Source organism: Poecilia latipinna, unplaced genomic scaffold, assembly GCF_001443285.1.
Source record: "Poecilia latipinna isolate Pla-1442-1.1 unplaced genomic scaffold, P_latipinna-1.0 Scaffold1043, whole genome shotgun sequence".
NCBI lineage: Eukaryota > Metazoa > Chordata > Actinopteri > Cyprinodontiformes > Poeciliidae > Poecilia > Poecilia latipinna.
This window is the reverse complement of record NW_015113659.1, coordinates 1-15,660: the sequence shown is the minus strand read 5'-3', so window position 1 is coordinate 15,660 and position 15,660 is coordinate 1. Positions and strand designations below refer to the sequence as shown.

At 39.2% G+C, this 15,660-nt stretch overlaps 2 protein-coding genes across 2 annotated transcripts in view; both read left to right on the top strand.

Moving 5' to 3' along the window:
- mpx (myeloid-specific peroxidase) overlaps window positions 1-3,065 on the top strand; it is a 9,224-nt gene extending 6,159 nt beyond the window's left edge. The window contains exons 13-16 of the mRNA XM_015051413.1: window positions 1,385-1,596; window positions 1,893-1,930; window positions 2,040-2,189; window positions 2,359-3,065. Coding sequence (XP_014906899.1) covers window positions 1,385-1,596; window positions 1,893-1,930; window positions 2,040-2,189; window positions 2,359-2,367 — 409 coding nt within the window. The 3' untranslated portion in view covers window positions 2,368-3,065. The remainder of the gene's footprint in view (window positions 1-1,384; window positions 1,597-1,892; window positions 1,931-2,039; window positions 2,190-2,358) is intronic.
- An 8,846-nt stretch (window positions 3,066-11,911) lies between these two features.
- Window positions 11,912-15,526, top strand: loxa (lysyl oxidase a). The gene is made up of 3 exons (XM_015051384.1): window positions 11,912-12,740; window positions 14,120-14,228; window positions 14,741-15,526. The coding sequence occupies exons 1-3, from the start codon at window positions 12,119-12,121 to the stop codon at window positions 14,874-14,876; spliced, it is 867 nt and encodes a 288-aa protein (XP_014906870.1). The 5' UTR covers window positions 11,912-12,118; the 3' UTR covers window positions 14,877-15,526.
- Window positions 15,527-15,660: the final 134 nt, after the last annotated feature.

Genomic DNA, 15,660 nt, shown 5'->3' with positions numbered 1-15,660 from the left:
TTTGTCTTCAGGGATTATCTTCCTCACATTTTGGGTCCTGATGCAATGCGCAGACATATTGGACGTTACCCAGGCTACAACTCCAATGTTGACCCTAGCATCGCCAATGTGTTTGCGACAGCTGCTTACCGTTTCGCTCACCTGGCCATCCAGCCAGCTTTGTTCAGACTGGATCCAAACTACAGAGAGCACCCTCAGTTCCCCAGTGTCCCCCTGTTCAAGGCTTTCTTCACCCCCTGGAGAGTCATCTTCGAAGGTATGCCCCACAGAAATAACTGCAGCCATCTTGTCATTGTGTTTTAGGACGAAGCCCTCATTTCCTTTGCTCTCACTCTCCAGGTGGAGTCGACCCTGTGCTGCGTGGTCTGCTAGGTCGCCCTGCTAAACTGGGCACTCAGGACAACATGCTGGTGGATGCTCTGAGAGAGAGGTTGTTTGAATTCATCCAGCACCTGGCTCTGGACCTGGGTGCTCTGAACATGCAGAGGGGTCGTGATCATGGCCTGCCTGGTACGTGATTTACTTATTCCACCCTGCAGTTGGGAATCTGAACATGATCTCTGACCCAAACCTCAAAGACCCAAGTCAGTAGTCTCAAACTCCCATCCTCAAGTTGCAGGAGTCCTGCACCTTGTATATCTGTCTGCTTCAGTACACCTGGCTCCGGTATTAGCTGATCAGCACAGCTCTTTGGAGCTCTATGGACCTTTAATTCAAGTGTGGAGGAGAAGAGAAACATCAAAAAGATGCAGGACTCTGACTCTCGAGGAATGCAGTTTGAGACAACTGATCTAAGTCCTAATGATCACCAGCAAACCTCAGATACAATGTCAAGTAATAAATCGCAGACTAGCCTAAAAGACATCATCATATGCTACGCTGATGACCTATTGTTGTATTTACAGGTGTTGAAAAATTAATAACAGGAAGTTATTAAACATTAAAGTCTAAATAAAATTGGATGCTACAAATAGAATGAAAATGCTGCCCTAATTGGACAAACATTTCTTGTTTTCTCACTTTCTTATCCTCATGATTTCTATCACTTCAGGCTACAACGCCTGGCGCAGGTTCTGTGGTCTGTCCCAGCCTAGTAACCAGGCAGAGCTGGCTCAGGTTTTGAGGAATCCCACCCTGGCTCAGAAGCTGCTGGAGCTCTACGGGACCCCCGAAAACATCGACGTGTGGCTTGGAGGAGTCGCAGAGCCATTTGTGCCTGGCGGCCGCGTGGGTCCTCTGTTCGCCTGCCTCATTGGAACTCAGTTCCAGAAAATCCGTGGGGGTGACAGGTCAGTAAAGCAGAGTAGGATTGTTTGATTTCTTTTCTCAAAAGCAAATCGTAGATTTGAATGGAATAATTTACCAAAGTTCTGTAATTTTTCAGGCTGTGGTACCAGAACCCCGGTGTTTTCAAGCCACAGCAGAGGCAGGCTCTGTTCGCTGTTACACTCTCCAGAGTCATCTGTGACAACACCGGCATCACGTCTGTGCCCAGTGACGCTTTCAGCGTCATCTCAAATAGGAACCGTCTGGTGCCGTGCTACACTCTGCCTCGCCTGAATCTTTCACCATGGAGGGAAAGACCCTGTGGCTTCGGTGAGAACTTTTTCATACAAGGGACCAATCGAAGCACAGTTTTACACAATGTAATGTGCTTTTTGGAAATGAAATGAAATGAAATGAAATGAAATGAAATTTTATTCGAACATGATACAAATATAAAATAAAATAGTGCACAGTAACAAGAAGTGCATAAGAAAGAAGAGAAAATACAGATTTTTTTGTTTCAGTTAACATATCATGCTCAAAATGGGGTAGGAAGAAGTGAGAACTTATAAACTCCTACCCCTAAAAATCATGTGTATAACAATTTATTATGTTTGATGATTCAGGATTTCCTGAGGATTGTTTGAGGTCCAGTGACGGAGAGGTCAGTCTCACCTTTATTACTGAAATAATGTTGCATATTGTCAAAGGAATAATGTGATCTTTTGAAATCCAAACACTTAGTGTGGTGTTTATTTCTTGTTGACAAACAGAACCCAACCCAGACAGATGAACTGAACAATCTGGACCCGCAGGACCCACTGGATCTCCAGGATCCCGTAGATCCTGTGGACCCTTCCGACCTTCAGGATCCTCTGGACCCTGTGGATCCACAAGATCCACTGGAACTTGAGACCAATGAGGTAGTTGATTCTGAATAATAAATTCATAAAGACAGCAGTTCATTTATATATATATTTTTTTATCATAACTCAGATTTGGTTGCTTTATGAATTTTGATTATTATGTGCAAGCAATACTCTACTCATTTCATCTTCTCAGCATTTTGACAAAATGTATGTTTCTCCTCAGATCCAGTAAGACCATTCAGCGCCAGATGCCCTCTAGGATCACCAATATTCAAACATCAGTTCTGGGATGACGGCCTATACCCAGAGAGACTCATTTGTTTCCATCATAAAGAAACAAAACAAGCCAACACAGAACTCAGACACACCTGTTTATATTCCTCAGTCATTCACTCTGCACTTCTTCCATCGGAGCAGAAAGCTGGGATTACAAAGGAAATTGTCAAGCTGGCCGTCAACGTCTTCGTCTCAGGACATTTGTTCTTCTCTATGGGACAGAAACACTTTCTTTCCAGGATGAACCTCCCATTAGAAAACACCAGTGACTTGTGGGCTTTTAAATTTGTTTACGACAGTCATTCGCAGTAGCAGATGACTAGATAAAAACACACCATACCACTGTATCCTCATTTTACTCTTTATTGTAATAATAAGGCATTTTGTTAGTTTTAGGCTTCATACCAATGGGTTTTAATTGAACAAATGTGTTTGACTCTGTTACAACTGCGTCTATTTTACAAAAAAGAAAATCAACATTAGGATAATTTTGATGGGATCAACCAATATTAATTTATGAACATGTTTTGCATTAAATATTTTACCTTCGAGTATTGTGTTATGATTTATCTGATCATATTTTTGTTTTACTGCAACTTTGTTGTTTTACATTTAATGTTGAATATTGCATTCAATAAAGCAATTGAGCGATCACTGTTTTGTATGAGTTTTTTTTTAATGATAATTTATTTTTAAAGTAAAAACTTATATTTTTAAAAGTCGAAGGAGCTGAAAATGTTAAAAGTTGACTGCCTTGCACATTAATGGACATTTTTTTGAAAACATGTAGAGAAAACATCAAAATATATTCCATCTTTTATTGCAACAGCTTAATTTCACACTAAATTACATAAAAAAGTTACTCAGTTTGGGGCTAATAAAGGTTGCCACGCTCATTGGATTTTTAACCCATGACTAAGGATTGTAAGATGGAGAGGTCAGTGTAACCTTTATTGCTGAAATCATTTAATTTTTTTGTCAAAAGAATGCTGGGATAGTTTAAGACCCAAAGATGTTTGATATTTATTTCCTTTTCATAAACAGAAACCAGCTGAGACAGATGAACTGAACAATCAGGACTCACAGGATCTCCATGACCCCTTGGACCTTGTCGACCTCCAGGATCCTGTGGAAGAACCTTTAAGCAATGAGGTGGTTGATTCTGTAGTAGTTTGTATATTTTTTCCCAGCTCAGATTTAGTTACTTTATGAGGCGATAGGAATTTTGATTATTATGTGCAAACAATACTTTGCTCATTTCATTTTTTCAACTTTCTGACACATTTTTTTATTTCCCCTGTGATCCAGTGCAGGCACACAGCCCCAAAGGTCCTCCAGCCTCTGTTCACATCGGTTCACCAAAGACACACCATACAACTGTATCCTCATTTACTGTAAAAATAAGACATTTTTGTTTGTTTTAGCTAAATAAGCATGGGTTTTTATTGAATGAATCTGTTTAACTCTGTTATAGCTTATAGTCCATTAAAACAAAAATCAGCACTGAGTCAGTTTTGACTGGATTAACCAGTATTAAGTTATGACTATGCTATACAAATCATGGTAGCTTAAAAATGTTATATTTTATGCTTTGTCTGCTAATATTTTTTTTGTTTTACTGCAATTCTGTAGTCTTATATTGAATTGCATTCTCCCTCAGAAATACAGCTCTTTTGTCAATGTGAAATTATTGTATTAAAAAATATTAAAGTGAAAAATTTAAAATATATGTTTGACACACAGTACCAATACAAGGTAAAGTATACAAATTTAAATTGTGACTATTTGAACCAAAGTTAAAAAAAGAGAAGAAATAATGTCATTACTTTATACTTCAGCTGAAGTACTCTTTTTATTTATATGTTATACTTTATAGGATAATCTTCTCTTTTTCGATTTCATTCGTTCTGATTGGTCCGGTGCTTTAATTTGCAGCAAGAAATTATTTTCAAGTGGGAGTCAAAGTTATCAGAGTGTGACCAACAGAGGGAGCCAATGTTCCTCTGCCACATTTTAAAATATCACTGAACTCCTCACTGATGTTCAAAAACTTCAGTTACACAATGAATCCTTCAACCTACATTATATAATAGAAAAGAAAAGATTAATAAATGGAAAAATAGGCTTGCATTGCTTCAAAATGCTCGCTTTTATTTATAAGCTGAAGAAAAAAATTACCTAATGTGATGCTTTCTTTTGTCTTCAGCTGACCAATTTCTTTAGAAGCCAGATTTGGCAACTGGGTGAATTTTAATTTTCCAGACTGCCTGGACTGCATGTGTTTGCAAAGAGAAGAAGACAGTCGTGTGTTCAGTATAAACAGAGGTGGACATGGGCTTAAACATGCAAAAGTTACACAAGAGAGAGGTGAAGGCAAAGTCTTTCTCCCTGGGAGTAATGGGTGTTATTGAACAAGAAGCTAATCTGATTTTGACATGAAAATCTGTTTTAAAAATTGCGATACGTGTGTTCATAGTCTAGGTTTTGATGGGATTGTAAGGTATTTGATTCCTAAAGAGTTTATGGATTCTAAAAGCCGAAAAAGACAAATCTGAATTTTATCCAGATAGTCTCTAAAGTCAATTTGTGTCTAATTAATATGTAGAACAAAAGCCAATTATTATTATTATTATTTATTTATTTTTTTTTTTTGCCCAAGAGGCAAATAACTCCAGAATACCAACCACAATTAATTATGGATAATCTGAATTTAAACATAGACTCAGAGTTTTTATGTTTAGCAGAATTAATTATACTAGCCGTTTACTGTTATTATTGTTATGAATATGTTATTAACTGGGCCTGTGCCTGCTTCTTTGTGGATGTGGGATCAACAGGAGGAAGAATAACCCCACAATGTAAAGTTCGCTGGGCTGCGTCATGATTAAGTGCTCCGCCTACAGCTTTTTGGTTGAAGAAAGCATGCAGTTTGCCACGTAGTCCACCAGACAGTGTATGTGTGTCTATGTGTTATTCAACCCCCAGCTTGTCTGCAGTAATGGATACCTGTTATTCATAGCACACAAGAAAGTATTTAGATTGTCTGCTTTTGTCATAGAGCTCCAGCTGAACTTTATGTGAATGGAGAGAGGAGAAATTAGCTACTGGGAGGAAGTGCTGGAGTGTAAATCTGGTCAGAGTTAGAGAGGAAGCAGAATGTTGAGACCGAAGCTTGAAACACATGTAAAGCAGATCAGAGGAAGCTGAAGGGGCCACGGATGTTTCAGGGCTGTGTGTGGTCCTGTTTCACTTCAAAGGGGGCTTAACCTATATGTGCTGAAATTGATAAAACATTGCAAAAAAAAAACGCAGAAGGTATACATTTTCAAAGAGCTACTGAAGTTTGAGCAAGGTCTTCTGGGCTCAGCTGAAGCGAGAAGCAAAACCTTAATTTTTGTCTTACAATTCCAATCTTAATTGGATTTAGTTCTGGACTTTGACTAGGCTTTGGTCATGGTGAACAGGATCTGAATCAAACGGCTAATTTTCCACCTCAGAGTGCACTGAATTTCCAGAGAGCCCCTTCTGTTGATTTAATTATTTGGTTCAGGATTGTAGAAGCAGAGCCACATTTAAGACTGGCAGGACTTCAACCCTCTAGGACTGGAATTAGACACCCATAATCTAAATATGGATTTAAATGTACATTTAGATAATTCTCTATCCTGCTGGAAAGCGAATGTGAACCTCTATTCTGTAGTCTGTTTAATCCTCAAACAGATTTTCTTAGATGATTTCGTTCAATCCACTACCATCCACATAGCATGATGCTGCCACCACCATGTTTTAGGTGGAGATGGGGTGTTCAAGGTGACGGCTTTGTTGGCTTTGCATGCAGGTTGGAAAGAGCTAATTTGACATTAACTAACCTAAGCATCTTCTTCCACATGTTCACTGTGTATCTGAAGTAGATGTTAACATCTGGCTTAGATAAATGGATGATTGCCAGGCTTCTGCAGCAGCAAATGGCTGAGGAGGTAATGCGCTGGTTTGACTCTGCTGTTGGAGCAGGGAGACGAAAGAAGACCAGAATCGAAACCACTTCCTTGAATTGCAGATGTGACTGTTTATGGTTTTCCTTCAGCAATAGCTATTTGCTTGCTACTCTTCCATCAAGGGTAGATTTGTGAAGCACATGACAAACAGTTTCCATGCAGATTTCCTTACCTGATCTCTGGATCTGTGTGGCTCCCCATTGGCCTCCTGGCTGTTTTCTTCGCCCCGCCTGCTGTGCTCCTTGCTCTTCGACATGCTGCTGTTCACTAATTACCACTAACAAACCTCTGAAATCTTTAAATAACAGCTTTGAACCTGACAATCCAATATACACTGCTATTTAGTAATTCTGAAGGACACTGAGATTAAAGAGGGCTAAATGCTAATGTACACCGCAGACTATGTTTTAGTCCGACACATAAAGCCCTAATAACAAACACTAAAGCTTAAGGTTTTACAAAAGTTGTAAAACAAAAAGTTCAAGAAGCAGGAATGGTTTTCCAGGGTAACATAGGTGTATGCTGACTCAGTAATGACTTCAACAGCTTACACTTTGGTTTTACAATAAATTTAGCTCAAATACACGGTGAAGATTTCTCTTCCTTTCTCACGTGTCTTCAGCACAGTCACAGCTTTTCCTTCTTTTCCCTCATCTCCGATTTATTCAAATTCCTTAAGGCTCGTTCCCGTGCCCAAAGAGTCAGGAACGGGAATGAATTCCAGCGACGTGGTCTGAAGAATTGTGCTAATCCCTTACAGATGTGTCTGAATCTTGTGAGCGAATAGTGAAGGGCACAAAGTGAGAGTTAAAGAAGGGGCTCTGACATGGAAAAAGTTCAATGAATTACTCACAAAACAAGTGAATGACCCAGAACAGCTGGTTCTGTCCGTCTGGAGTCTTGGGGAAGAGGACGGATTTGATCATGAAGCACATGTTTTTCAGTCTCTGGAGGAACTTTTGGTATGCAGAGTCGAGCCATGTCAGTCATCCTCAAAGCTGAAGTATAACTGCATGCCAGCCAAAACAAAGAAGCATCCTGTGGAGTTATACGCTGGAAAAATATAAAACTGTGAGCAGAAGAACTGTGTGACAAAACAGGAAACATTTGCGAAAGAGCAGATGGTTTTTTTGTGCTGGTGGGGTTTCTGGGACTGGATAGATAATTTTTTATGAGGATACAAATTCTTCTTTACTTGTTTGTTTCTTTCTTGATCCTTAAAGTTATTGCTTTCCTTAAATAAGTGTGAAACTTTAAACCATTAGGTTTCGTCCTTATCTTTCAGCATCTAGAATTTGCATTCTGAACTTCACCGCAGTATTCAGGGAGGATTTGTTCTTGGAGCTCTATGGCTCTGATTTGTCCTCATTGTTTACACAAGCAAGAGAAGGAACGTCATGTGACAGCGGTACGGTGTGTCCTCCAAGAACAATACAACTGCCTTAACTGTAATTTACAGAATGATTTAAATGCTTGTCCCATGCAGAAAATCTGTACAGGGCACAGATTACAAGGTAGTTTGTTTTAGTTTGCTTAGTTTTTGCCTTTCATCTGCCACAGAGGGACTACGTTCTTCTAGTCAAACACGTTGGAGTTCAGATAAAATACTCTGCAAAACTAAAATTAAAGAAAAAGAGGAGAATGATATGAAAGTATGAAGTAAAAAAAAAAAAAAAAAACTAAACGCAGAGACTGCCCCTCCCTCAGTCAGGCGCCCTTGAGCAAAGCCTTTAACACCTCGCAGCTCCTCTGTTACCTCAGAGTGTTAATAATGATTCAGCTGCTGCTGGGTGACTTCCAGGTGTAAAAGTTAGCAGAGAATGTCTGAAATAAACTAAAAATGCTTAACTGCTGCTATTATGATTTCGTCATATTTCTATAATTGAAGAACATTAAGGCCTAAATGGTAGAATCAAGGAGCTACTCTCAGCACATAGATACAATTACAGGGGGGGAAAGTGATTAAACTTGTGCAGTCCTGAGCAAAAGCTTGTGCAAATGTCTGAAACTGACCTAATTTTAGTAACACTTACAGAAACGATCTGGGATACAGGCGTATTTGTACACTGCAAAAACACAACCAAGTATTTTTGTCTAGGTTCTAAGCACACTTTAAATAAGACAAAATTAACTTAAGAGAAACTTACAGCAGTACATATGACCTTGTTTTAAGTCAATCATTTTTGAATATTGATAAAAAGAACTACTTGGCAGAGCAAAACACTGCTTATACAACTCCTTAAGTTTTTATCCCTGAATAATTTCCATGCACAACTTTATTTTATTATTTTTTTTCTGAAAACCATCAAGTTAGGATCTGAATATGCATCCACATTATTCAGATCCTAACTTGAAAGAGTTAGGAAGGAGTTGCAGAAAACCTAAACTGTTTATCAAGACAATTTTTAAGAATGAAAGTAAAAATAATCCTTTATCTTTGCAGTATACTGTGTGTGTGTATATATATATATATATATATATACTGTACACTCCACCATAAACACTTGTCTAAGCCAGTGTTTATGATCATTTTTGGGGAAGGAAAGGCTTGCAGCGCCCTGATGAGGTAAAACATCCTGTCTCCTTGATATAAACACTGTACATTATTCACTGCCCAACTTTCACACAGTGAAGACTTTAGTGGTTAAATGTTTCCTTTTCTGTTCCCTTCTGAAAAAAAATCACATCAAGATTTAAAACCAATTATGAAACTATAAGCTATCTTTTGTTTAAAATGTAAAGCATACTAAATTTACCCTCTAGTAGTGGTATTTTGGACAAACATAATTTAGTTTTTTTCCCCTTTAAAGTAGCATTTTGTTGTGAGAAGCTGTGAAATCCACATGACAAGTTGCTGTGGTTTAGCAGCAACCATGGTGTGGTCCACGCTGCAGATGCTAGAAAAAAATGCCCTGGTTTCCTGCACACAGTAAAATGAAAACCTTGGATGAAGTTTCCCAACCTATGCATTACGCATCTGGAGTTATACCAGGAAGGCTGGGATCAGACCTGCCAACAGCAAATGAGTCTAATTCATCAGGGGACGAGATGTGGGTCAGTAGTCTGCCAACAAGCAGAGGCTGAGATATCTGCAGACTCCCCTTTTTCCCTTCCCTTTCACCGAGAAATGACTAATTATGACTTTGTAGAAGATTGTTAGTCAGTGTGGATTCCACGTCGTCAGGAAAGCACTGATGAAGAAGAGGCTCTAGAGGACAGTGGGTTTGTGGGAGATGGGTTTCTGGAAATATTGGAAAGCTCAGGTTATGTTTCTGAGGAGGAGTGTTGCTGCACCATATAAAAGGCAGATGTATCAAGACTCATTCTTGAAAATAAATAACGTTCAGCGCCTAGCAAGAAGTTTCCTACCCTCTTAGCTTTTCAGATTTTGTCTTGCTACAACCTCAATTGGGAATAATTTAAACTTTCGCCCGAGTTTCTAGTATTTTGCAGCCTCTAGCAGGTTTTTGTCTGAAATTGCCCTGTGTTTATCTCCACCTACCTTCCTACCAATTCTGACTAGCTGACTCATTATCAGTCACAGTTTATACAAGAAATCCCAACTGTTAAGATTTAAAGTGCTGTGAAAATAATATCCAACTGCTATAACAAAAAAACATTTTAAAATTAGAAAATAAAACAAATGTTGACTGTGCTGCTAGGAAGGAAACGACAACAATCACCAATGAAGTGGTTATGTGATATTCTGTAATTTAATTAAAGCATATAGGTCTGGACATATGGCTGAGAAACTTATCAGAATAAGCATTTCATGTCAGTCAATATTGCTAGTTATTGATTAGAGGTTTTTTTTTCTTAAATATCTGAAATACTCCCTAACAGGTGATGTGACCTTTCCTGTTTTATCCTCAGTTGCCTTTTGATGTAGAAAACTAAATCCATTTTAGCATTACGTTCTCCTTTCGATTGTTTACCAGAAGTGAAAATAGGCATACACGTTTGTTTCCTGTGCAAGATGAGATTTCCACCCCCCTCCATATATAATTGTTTTGTTGTTGTTGTTGTTGTTGTTTGTTTTTTACCTATGCTGCTGTGACTCTTCCTCGTCGTTGAATGGGCCCATTCAGCGACACTCGGGTGTGTTTCTTTTTCTGGTAAATCAGTTTTCTTTTTTTAGCCAGTCAGCTCACCAGTCAAATACACAGGTGGCTAAATAGACCTCTGAGGGCACACCGAAAAAAGAGCTGCTTGATTGCATTTTAGAGGTTTATCAACAAAAAACTTTGACATTTTAGAAGTGTCTTTTGTTGCGGTGCAGCCAGCGTGTCACTGTGCTCAGGTACAGTGGAGAGATCGCTGGCTTTTTTTTCCTGCAGGTCCGCAGAGGGATTTGAAAAGCTCCTGAAAGAAAAGCTCCGGTCGTTTAGACTGAAAAATAAACTAATTGCCCAAACGTATGATGGAGCTGCGGTGATTAGCGGCACATTCTCCAGTTTGCGGGCTGAGGGGAGCCTTTCCCCATCGCTGCTGCAAAGCATATCACTTAATATAGGCTGCTCTTTATTATCTATCATTTGTGACAAGTTTATATGGTTGTATATGTAATTTATGTTTCATAATATTTCCATAATTTCTTCCATGTTTTCTAAGTCAAAATAGCTTTTAGATTTATGTGAATTTATCATAGCGATATTGAAACCTGCCACACATTTAGTAGTTAATGTTTGTGTTAAATTGAGTCGGTTTTACTTGAGAGTATATCTGTCTCTTTCACTGTCTCGTTTTCGTTTTTTATTTTTTCGTAGTCTTTTTGAAAATCCAGACGTATGTGCTTTTCATATTTTTTAAAGGTGTCCCGCTATTTGTTTGGTGTCTGTCGGCACTTGTTTCACAGCGAATGAGCTGTACGGGGCCCACTTTCACTTAAAGGGGTACCGCGAATACGCCAGTCATTTGGGTGGGCTCAGTGTTTCTTATTGTTGCATTTCGTCACTTCAGGAATGCCGTGGAGGAGGAACCTCTCTATTAGGGGTTCTTTCAGAGGAATCGACTTGTGAGACTGTATGACGCGCTTTGTTGATCTGTTTTCATTAGTTTCACTGTATTATCCACTGAGATCAACACCTCCGTCCTCAGGGGTCCCCTTTTGCTCGGGGCCCTAAGTAGTTGCCTCTTTGCAACTACCCATATTGAGCGCTGTTTGTTTGTAAGAAAATGAAAGCCATGCAGCCTTTCCCTTCCACGCAGTCATGCACTATTTTGTGTTGCTCTGTCACTGACAATTTCAATATACTACGAGTCTATAGTTGTAAAAAAACAAAATTGGTAAATAAAAATTTTAAAAAAAGTTCGCAGGGCGCAGTAATATTAGCCTCGATTCCACTCTTTTCTGTTTCACTGCTTGTTACCAACGCTCAGTTGGCATCCTATAAAAAATCAGATTGTGCAATTTTGGTTGGTAATGATCACACGTCACTGTCGTTACATGAGCAGCAGCAGACTTGTATAACAAGATCCTAAACTCCTCCAAATGCTGAACTCCTCCTCCTTATAATCATCATCATCTTATGCATGTCCAGGCTGCAGAAAAGCAATATGAGATCACAAGGAAACACTAAAATTTAGCTTTTCACTTTCTCTGCTCTTTGAACGTCCTTTAGACTGAGACATGAAGACTGCTGCTCAAATTTAGGATATTTGGTCCTCATAATAGCATTCTTTCCATATTTGACAGATTTCCTTAAATTTATAATGGGAAGGCGCGTGTTTGGCGTATTTAGCACTTTTTACGCATGCTTCTGTTTATTTGTTGTGCTCCTGCAAATTGCTAGCTCCCAGAGAAACCCGGGAGCTCAACCAAGAAATGACCAAAGAGGTGCTTTTCGGCAGACGCTGCAGTGGTCTCACAACGGAAAGGTTTTCAGCCTTTTAAGCCAAGGCTCGGAGTACGTGCCGCCGAAGCGCAGGGGCGCAGCGCAGGAACAAGAGCAGGCGCGACCTGTCACCATCATCAGGGATGCGGACGTGAGACATCAGGAAGCCCGGAGTCAGCCGCAGCAGCAGCAGCAGCAGCAGCAGCAGCCGCCCCGCAGCCTCCTTACGCTTGTGAGAGGGCAAGAACATCGGGAGCATCTTCACCGGGAACGACCCGCAGGGAGCACCGGGGCGCAGGGGAACCGCACTGTCAACGACACCCAGGATGTCAGTGTCAGCCCGCCTCTATCCAGAGCCAGTGACATGATGGTCGGTGATGATCCGTACGATCCTTACAAGTCCATCGACTTTGACAACCCATATTACAATCATTATGATGTTTACGAGAGACCAAGACCGAGGTCAAGACCCGGATATGGTACAAGGTATCATCAGTATGGTAAGAATGAGGAAGGCGCTCTTCACGCATGAATAAATGTGTCGGTGCTTGGCAGAAAGGGGTGTTTTGTAATGACCGTCAGCACAGCATCTGTTCATCAAAAGTGTCTCCACCTTTATTCACTGAAAAAAAAACCAATTTGACCAATGAAATGAGTCCAGCAAATAAATTTATTTTAGTAGATTTGTTTATGTATAAACTATGTACTAATTAACAGATAAAATGCAGCCAATTCCATTAAGTTTTCCCTCTCAATTATTTACAAGAATGGCTAATATACGAATCTGCTTTGTCTTCAGATCAAACAAAGAAAAAAATCCCAAAAATTGTTTTCGATCTGGACATAAACATTTGTGGGGGGAAAGAATTCTAACATGGTCGGTGGAAACTTTTTTTCCCACCAGAGTTAATATGTGCTGTTCATTGGTAATGACTTTAGCTATATTCTGACAAAATGGCATTTATATAAATGTAGACAGTTCGTTGGTAAATACTACTTTGGGGTAATGAAACTCAGCTTGCTATAGACTTTGGCTTTAGCATTAGCATTACACCAACAGGCTGGGTAGAAACTTTTACAAGAAGGTGGAAGGTAATTTTTTTTGTCCATGTCAACCACAGTTAAGTTGTGGCATTCATTGGCAACAACAGCTACAGGGTTGAAAAGCTCAGCTAAGGTCTGACTTTAAAGTTGGCACTGTCACTAAATTACTTAAAAACTTTGTGCAAATTTTAAAAATTGATCATATGAAATGTAAATTTTTTTCCCCCTGACAACTACAGCTAAGATGTGTTGTTCCAAGGTATTAGCAAGCTTCACTTGCTAAGCTTCATTATTAGCAAGCTAATAGTGAAGCTTGCTAATAATATCTTTATTTCAAGCTAAAGCATATCAAGTTAAAGCTGGATGAAAACTTAAGTGGCTTATTAAAAATCTCCTAGAAAACGGAAGTAAGAAAGTGGCTCAAAGTTTAGAAGCTCATCTTACAAGTTTTACTTTAGCGTTGTCGCTAAGCTAGTTACAACACAGAGACGTTTTCAACCACAAATTTTATGCTAATTCTTAGCTGTCACTAAAGTTAAATATAATTATTCACATTACAGCCAATATAAACATATCAGGCATTCCGTGCTAAACAACAAATATTTCGAATGACTGAACCAAAAGTTTCACTGTCACTATAATCTAAATGTTTAGATAGCATTTATTACCAATATATTAAGATTTAAAACGTAAGAAATATTAAGGACAAAAGTGTAGCACCCTCAATTTTTATTTTATTTTATTTTTTTCATTTTTCAAGCTGACATTAACCCACTATCAACTTGATCTATGTTATTGATCAATAATTTCAATCTATTTTCATATTGTGTTGTAGGTCTTCCTGATCTTGTGCCAGATCCATACTACATTCAAGCCTCTGCTTATGTCCAAAGAGCACCAATGTACAATCTGAGATGTGCAGCTGAGGAAAACTGTTTGTCAAGGTATTGAGATTCGTGTATGAGGAGAGAAAAGAAAAAGTAAGAGTGGGAGTTGCTGCCTTGTCTGAGTGTGAATCAGGGAGCTCTGAGCCATAACAACCACCTAAGTGTTTGTAAGGAAGGACTGCTCAGCTGAAGCGATGAGATGAGTTAAAATTAAGTGATTCCTGCAGCTGATGGTGGAGAAAGGAGGTGGAGTTGGTGGATTTCTGTAAAAGTTTAATCATAGCCTGTCCTCAGAGAGAAAGCCTGAATGGTAAACACATTATCGTGGACTAACCCAAACAACCGAGCGCCTCTGAAGGATTTTTTCCACCCTGCATTTACACGCACACACACACCCACGCATTCACACACACCTTGGCAGACTTGGTTTCAGTTTGGACCCTGAGAGTCTGCTCCACTCTGAGGAAGAGATGAAGCAGGGAAAACATCAGTGGTGATGTCACCGTCTACATAAGAAGGTATTTTCTGTCCCTTCAATCACATCTGTTTTCTTTGCTCTGTGCCTGCAGCTCAGCCTATCGAGCGAGAGACTACGACACCAGAGTGCTGCTGAGGTTTCCTCAGAAAGTCAAGAACCAAGGCACAGCTGACTTCCTCCCCAGCAGGCCACGCTACTCCTGGGAGTGGCACAGCTGCCACCAGTGAGTAGAAAGTTTACGTCCACGCTGTCCACCTCATCATCACACAAACATTTCATAATCTTTTTTTTTTATTTTTTTATTTCTCCTCCAGTTTGGGTGGATTTTGGTTTTGCTGCTTTTTCTCTGCCTTTGTGAGTCAGCCTGTAAACTGTTCCCACCCCCTATTGTGTTCTCTCACTTCATAAATCTGCTTATTTTAACCAAGTGGAAAACTGACAGAACTTTAAAAAGTTTGTGAAGGTCATTAAAAATTCAGTGTGGTCAAGAAAACACAATCCTGTTATGTATTAAATACTAAATACAGTTTTTTTCTTTTACATTCCTTAGATGTTTTCAATTTATACAGCATTTCTTACACATAATGGCCAATGAAAGCGCCTTTACACAATGACTCAAAATCACTTATCAGAACACACACACATTGATATATAGATAATAAAATCATCATGTTGCAGAGGGTGAATCAAACTATGACCACTCTTCGCACTGAGTCACAAATCTTCTTAATCGGAATTATTAAAAAAAATTCTGACTGTTCTTCCTTTACTGTTTTAACCCAGTGGAGCCTGAATTCACTTACAATCACATGAAAACAAATTTTTTACATTCTGCTATCAAAGTGATTCTAAGTTAAATAAATACTGGTAACATTAACATTGCACAAAAGGTGTTTAGTACAAAATCTGCTAAAATGGGGTTTATTGGCCATAACTCTAAACACTAGAATGCTGCAAAGTTCCCCCATCATGATCCTTGTTTGTGTTAAATGTGCATCAGTAGGAATTGAT